This window comes from Spodoptera frugiperda, chromosome 6 (assembly GCF_023101765.2).
Source record: "Spodoptera frugiperda isolate SF20-4 chromosome 6, AGI-APGP_CSIRO_Sfru_2.0, whole genome shotgun sequence".
NCBI classification, from domain to species: Eukaryota; Metazoa; Arthropoda; class Insecta; order Lepidoptera; family Noctuidae; genus Spodoptera; species Spodoptera frugiperda.
Genome location: NC_064217.1, coordinates 411,599 through 418,715, shown reverse-complemented (window position 1 = coordinate 418,715; position 7,117 = coordinate 411,599). Strand labels below are relative to the sequence as shown.

General features: G+C 40.5%; 1 protein-coding gene across 6 annotated transcripts; it reads right to left on the bottom strand.

The window, feature by feature from the left end:
* Positions 1 to 145: 145 nt before the first annotated feature.
* Positions 146 to 7,062, bottom strand: LOC118267501 (V-type proton ATPase catalytic subunit A). 6 transcript variants are annotated; one of them, XM_035581534.2, is made up of 11 exons: positions 6,915 to 7,062; positions 4,972 to 5,074; positions 4,135 to 4,247; positions 3,607 to 3,834; positions 3,348 to 3,485; positions 2,927 to 3,078; positions 2,339 to 2,463; positions 2,054 to 2,200; positions 1,517 to 1,962; positions 1,296 to 1,432; positions 146 to 1,175 (listed from the first exon to the last, which is right to left on the bottom strand). In XM_035581534.2, the coding sequence occupies exons 2-11, from the start codon at positions 5,051 to 5,053 to the stop codon at positions 893 to 895; spliced, it is 1,851 nt and encodes a 616-aa protein (XP_035437427.1). In that variant the 5' UTR covers positions 5,054 to 5,074; positions 6,915 to 7,062; the 3' UTR covers positions 146 to 892. The 6 variants fall into 6 exon arrangements, with proteins under 6 accessions (XP_035437427.1, XP_035437428.1, XP_035437430.1 ...); XM_035581535.2 differs by having other exon boundaries at positions 4,972 to 5,077; positions 6,915 to 7,032; XM_035581537.2 differs by having other exon boundaries at positions 4,972 to 5,077; positions 6,804 to 6,946.
* Positions 7,063 to 7,117: the final 55 nt, after the last annotated feature.

The following is a 7,117-nucleotide window of genomic DNA, read 5'->3' as shown; positions in this document are numbered from 1 at the left end:
CTTACCCCCTTTGAGAAAATGTAAGCAAAGATTGTAATAACACCGATGCCGATGCACAGGCCGATGGTTCATTTACAGCCCAGTAGCGTGCAACTACAAGGAATTATCGTTAGCTCGTATAACAGGGAAATGAAACACCAATATATACACTTTATTGTATTTATTTATAACTTTCGTCTCCTCAACACGTAACTTCACAGAGGTTCAAACAGCAAGTAACTATACGTTATTATAGCGCATGATTTTTGTACAAGACGCCGCTAGCTAACACAGCGAGAACTATCAAAGTAAACATAATACTGAACTCTTATACATTTCCGGTACATCAAAATGCTGGTAACAATGATATCGAGACACGAAAAGCGTAAAAAAACTGTTGCTTTTATTTTTTTCAACAAAAACATGTTACTTCGATTAAACTCTAATAATAACGTGGAATGCAAGAGGGTACTCGATATAATGATTTGTTTAACACGCGAAGTACAAACGGGCATAAAATAATTGATTGTTAGTGTATAAATAGTATGTATATATCTGTATATAAATAACAACTAATTAACTGCGAACGTTGGCGCGGCGGGCCGCCGGCATTTGTTCGTGTATTTACAAATGGAGCGGGTTGTCCAGCGGCCTGGCGCGCGGCGTTCCTTTCAATTTCAACAATTGGAATTACGAATTCTGCATTGAAATACGAGTAATAATATAATTAAACCTATTCACACTACGTAGACTTTAACACATTTATTTATGTCTATTTAGTGTATTAACAATACGCTCTCGCGTAGCACTGTCGCCTATGATATAGTTAAGCGACCACGCCAGTAGTGTCCGTCTCCCCATCGTTAGTAGAGGCAGGCGTGTGCGGGGCGCGGTGGTCGCGGCCGGGGGACGTCTAGTCCTCGAGGTTGCGGAAGGCGGCCGCCATGTCTTCCAGGAGTTGGTCGAAGTCTGCCTTGATCTTAGCCTCGCCTTCTTTCACGGGGTCCTTGAACTTCATGGAGGAGAGCTGGTAGAGTACGTTGCCCATGGCGTCACGGATGACGTTCCAGGTGACCTTGTTGTCGGACTGCGCGGTGGACTCGACGGCGTGTCGGGACATGTCGTAGAATGCGATGATGTTCTTCAACATGCCCACGGTCTTGTAGAACGGACAGAAACGATCGTATGACGAGTAGCTGCGGGAGACAGACAATACCATTTCTTACATTATATCTAACATGTGTCACTTATACTAATTAATTATACTCGACTGTTCTAATAAGATTATTATATTTTAAGTAAAATCAAGTAATTACCTGTTTTGTTGCAAGAAGTCGTCTTTGAGCAGCTTGGCAACCTCAAGGGTGATTTTGTCAGTCTCGGCAAGCGACGCCTTACCGACCAGCTGCACGATTTCTGAGAGATCCTCTTCTTCCTGCAGGATCTCCTTGACCTGATCGAACAAAACAAAAATTAATTTATTGTAATATTATTATAATTTTTCAAGGATATGAACACAAGGGTGGAGGATGCATACCTTGGTCCTGAGGGGCACGAACTCGGGGTAGTTCTTCTCATAGAAGTCATCCAGCGCTCGCATGTACTTGCTGTAGGAGATGAGCCAGTTGATGGCGGGGAAGTGCTTGCGCTGCGCGAGCTTCTTGTCCAACCCCCAGAACACCTGCACGATACCCAGCGTGGCGGCCGTCACGGGGTCGGAGAAGTCACCTCCGGGCGGCGACACGGCGCCCACGATGGACACGGAGCCCTCCCTGTCGGGGTTACCCAGGCACTTCACACGTCCGGCACGCTCGTAGAACGAGGCCAGACGGGCTCCCAGGTAGGCGGGGTAACCGGAGTCGGCAGGCATCTCAGCCAGACGACCTGAGATCTCACGAAGAGCCTCGGCCCAACGAGAGGTGGAGTCAGCCATCATGGACACGTTGTAACCCATGTCACGGAAGTACTCGGAGAGGGTGATACCTGGCGAAATAAGATTATATTATAATCATGTCTGTCACTACTACACGCAGCCAATATACAGGGGTTAGTATCGTAACAGAAAATAAGTTACCGGTGTAGATGGAAGCCTCTCGGGCGGCTACAGGCATGTTGGAGGTGTTGGCGACGAGCGCGGTACGCTTCATGATGGACTCGGTCATGCCCTCGATCTCCACCGTCAGCTCGGGGAAGTCACGCAGTACCTCAGACATCTCGTTACCTGCACAATAATACAACTAGTTAACTGGCGTTCTACTTGTAAAATATACATGTATGTAAAATATATGGAATACTATGTAAATACATAGTATTCCAGACTAAACATATATTTTTCTATGACTTAGACAATGGTACATACCACGTTCACCGCATCCGACGTAGATGATGACGTCAGAGTTGGAGTACTTGGACAGAGCCTGTGAGACGACAGTCTTGCCACAACCGAAGGCGCCGGGGATGGCCGTGGTACCACCCTGGACACAACTGCACAACAAACATTATTATGTTTCAATACAAACAAAAACGTTCAGTGTTGGTGCAGTGGCTGCTATGTTTACGATTCACGACTTTGTGTATGGCATGGAACAATATCTTTTTCTATGAATAATACACAAATATCTGTTATGCTGTGGATAACTGGATATGAAATCATAGAACAGGGAAATTCCAAGATTGCACAATGCTTTCCATCGTGCCGTCGACCGCTAGCGAGCAGTTGTGAGGCATACACGAACTGCTCGAGCCGTTGACTGCTCTAGAGCAGTCGACAGCTCTCCGAAATAATCAAAGAAAATCAACTGCTCGAGCAGTTGGGTAGCGTGTACCCAACTGCTCGAGCCGTCAACAACCGACGGCTCGAGCAGTCGACGCCGACCGCTCGAGCGGTCCGTGTATGTCGCTCAGCCGCTAACTGCTTGTTCTACTGGAAGAAGTAAGTGGTACATACGGGAAGAGAGAGTCGAGCACTCTCTGTCCGGTGAGCAGGGGGTGGTTGGCGGGCAGCTTCTCAGTGACGGGGCGGGGCTGGCGCACCGGCCATACTTGCAACATGGTGTACTTCTCCTTCTCGCCGTCGAACTCCGTCTCCAACACTACGTCCTGCACACACAAAGCTCATGTACACTTTTCAAACTACACACAAACACATATTGGGATTTTGTGACTGGTTTAATAACTTTTAATTTAAGTTTGAAATCTGCCAGTTGAGCATTTAGGCAAGGTCATGAAATTACGACACCGACATTGCGTGTTGGTTGATTGACGCTCCTCCTTTCTTCGTGTGAGAAAAGCACTTTATCATGAACATAATTAAAAGCTTAATTATGTAATTATATTTTCACCCTACTAAATCATATTACAATACTTACAGTGACTTTGTAGTTGCCGGAGGGCGCGACGTAGGTGACGGTACCCTTGGCCTTGGGTGGGATCAACATCTTATGCTTAACCAATGTGTTCTCGTGTACGATACCGTACAAGTCTCCTCCGGTGATGTGGGAGCCGACCTGATAAACAAATGTTTAACTATTATTATTCTTCTATTCTAGAACTAGATGTACAAAAAGAATTATCAAATATTTTATACATAATATATCTTGTATAAAACCCATTCTTTACTGTACCCACCTTAACATTCAAGGGGTTGAATTCCCAGGTGACATCACGTCCAAGGCAGGGTACGTTGACACCCTTGGGGATGTAGATGGACTGTGTGAGCTCGTTGATGTCCTTCAGTGGCCGCTGGATACCGTCAAAGATGGAGCCGAGGATACCAGGACCCAGCTCTACGGACAGGGGCTTGCCGGTACGCAGCACGGGGTCACCTACAGTTACACCTGATGTTTCTTCGTATACCTGTGTTATTAACATTGTATAGATTACGATTTATTTTTCTAACTGACTTCAAAAAAGTTCTGTTCGCGATTATGTCGCTATTGGGTCGACCGATTTTGATGCGATTATCAGAGAAGAGGTTGTTACACTTAGGAGCAGGTTTTTTATATCAATTATATTAACCGACTTCAAAAACATAACTAAGTTGAAGTTTTTTAATCGTTTGAGCTACATTTAAAACTATTATGCACGGTTTAATAAAGAACTTGTCAGGGTATTGGAATTTATCTTGTTTTCTATAGAGTATTGAGAAGGACGTACCTGGATGGTGGCCATGTCACCCTCAAGACGGATGATCTCTCCGACCAGCTCGTGGTAGCCGACACGCACCAACTCGTACATAGCCGATCCGGACATTTTCTCCGCCGTTACGACTATAGTAGTTAAAATAATTCCAATTTAATCATTTTCATTTACGTTCTATCAGCAAAATAATTATTTCAAAATATGGGGTTAAGAAATGATAAAAAGTCTGAAATATTTATATTAATCACATTATTTGGACTCGCACCCAAAAATCCATGGCTGACTATGGTTATGGTTATGGTACCATGGTTAAACGTAATACAAACTTGTTTGAAACAAGTTACGTTTAACGAGATCAAAACGAAAACGCATTCGACGCTCTGATTGGTTGGTTCATTGCACCCGGTCAATCAAGGCACCTAACGCATTCTTTTATCGATCTTGTTCAACGTAGAAGAAACTCGTACTGAGCCCTGCTATTACAAGTACCTCTTTCGTTACAATATCATTACATCTTGTTTCCGACATTAATATAAAAGATGTGACAACGTAATGGTGGTGCATAATAAACAGAAACTAGTGCCAAATACGCCTTACAGTGACGTAAGAACCGTCCACAGTGTTGACCTATATTTCGTGAAAAATTATGACCTGGATATTTATCGACATTAACAGAGCTATCAAAAGGCTTTTCTTTTGCTGAATCACAGCTTAACTTCATTATGACATAAAAAATAACGCCTTTTATACCCCAAGGGGGTAAGCAGAGAAGTCGATACTATTGTTTGATTTTCGGACAAAGATAGTAGGCAATGTAGGTGATGAATGTAGCATATTGTATAATGTACATACCGGGTCCGGATACGGCGAAGACGAATCCGAACTTTTCCTCCCTGTCCTCATCAGCGATTGTCTTCAAACCGCTTTTGCTCATTTTGAATTATTAATTCTTTACCTGCTGACAGATATTGCACATTATTAAAATATAGACAAGGATTACATTGTAGGTGTCCTCAAATGGTAATTGATTTAATAATAAAATTCTAATTAAGTGAAACACTCCAGTTATACCACCAGCGTTATCTGTGGAGTACTTAATAACTTGAGTCCATAATTAAAAGCAAACCATTCAGCACAGACATAAAAATTAAATACTACAACACAATAAGAAGATTGCACTTGATTCTGCCAATATTTGCACACACTAACTCAAAAACATATAACTCCGTTTCACTACCAACAATCTTCCCTGCTATTCCTGCTTTTCTCTTGATTTTTTCCAGAATTTTCTTTGCTTTGCCTCCCGGAGCCAGAGACCTTTTCAATGAATGCAAAACTGTGGAAATTTGTTCGTGTGTTCTGGAGTTCTGGAATTATGGAGTCAGGAGAGAAAACCCAAGAACCCAGAAATTCTTCTAAAAGCCACTAATTTAAACAAATTTCAAAAATTCTATGACACACATAGTTTTAGTAAAAATAAAGTGAATTTAACCTATTGCAACTGCAGCTGTACCTTGTAGCTGATCGGACTGAGACCATAGACTGGCAGATCAGCTGACCTAGCTTTTATCAATGAGCACTGATAAACAGTTTCATCCATCAATGTCAAATGTCATTTTTTAAGAAAATTCTGTCAAATAGTAATAATATGTGATTTTATGGAAAACTTTATTCATACAAACCTGAATTTTCATACAAAACACTAATGATCAATATTACAAGCCTTTTTTGAAATTACTATTGCTTCTCAATGAAACTGATAAGTTTCATAATTTAAGTACTTTATGTAATCACATTATTATAACATACCTAATAAGAGAATTTTGGCAAACAATATCCGACTATTTTGTAGTACAAAACAATTTTACTTTATTGTTAAGTAACTACATTTACAGGTCATATGACCTAAATCTACTGCTCAAGAATTCTTGATTCTAACATACCATTTAAATATAACATTTATGCATTTTCTAATAAACATTGTTCATCATTTTAAACACAAAATAAGAATAATAAGAGCCCTATTGGAACTAGTGGAGTAGTTGGAAAAAAGCTTTATACTTTAACATATAATTATACTAAGAGATTCCTGAATACTGTCCACTATAATATATCAAGCTTGTCACCCTATAACTGGTTACTATGTGTATCCTCATATTACACAATTTCAGATACACCATCTACTAATAAGATTCCAATTAGAATCAAATGAGTCAGTAAGCTGACACTGATCAAGAGTTTAATTTAGAAACAAGACAAACTTGAGATGATCCTGGACAAACAATTGCTTACACCCAACACTGGTGTTATCACACACAAGCTTAGCTTATACTAGATTAATTAATGGAAATGTTCATGGATTTATCTTCTAGTAACTCATAATTTTACGTTGTCTTATTATACTGCGAGAAAGCAGTATGTAAGAATACTTATAGGACAATCTCAAGTGTTCTGATACAAATCTCATCACATCACATGATTATTGGGTGGAGATGTAATTAACTAAATAAAGCTACATTAACAGCTTAACACCAACAATATTGTTGAATCTACACATAATTCGTTATAATAATGATACAAAACCAAACTACACTGAACCAAAACCCAAAAAATCCTATATAATAATGCGTGACATTACATGGTATCAAAGAAAAATACTATGGCAGAATCAGGAACAATCTTACCAAAATTTAGGAAGAAAGGGAAGAATATCCACAATCAATAACACATACACCTATAAAAACAAGCTAAATAAAGTACGAATTACAATATTTAATATTTAAAATACAACTCACAGGACGAGAAAGATGGAAAAGACGGACCGAGAATGGCGGAGGTTCACAACTTATCACAAGACCAATGATAGAAATGAAGTCAGCTGACCTAAGTCTATGCCTCATTGTCTATTCCGTACACTTCATCGATTTTCAGTCGCCCCTCAAATTAGTTGTCTATGGTTTCATAAAAACAAACCACGCCATTTTCACCACTATCTGAC

Coding starts and splice junctions, on each gene's coding strand:
- LOC118267501 (XM_035581534.2), bottom strand. CDS start 5,053: ATGAGCAAAAGCGGTTTGAAGACAATCGCTGATGAGGACAGGGAGGAA. Junction 3,486..3,606: donor TCAACCCCTTGAATGTTAAG/GTGGGTACAGTA, acceptor TTTGTTTATCAG/GTCGGCTCCCACATCACCGG. Junction 2,201..2,338: donor CGTCGGATGCGGTGAACGTG/GTATGTACCATT, acceptor ATTATTGTGCAG/GTAACGAGATGTCTGAGGTA.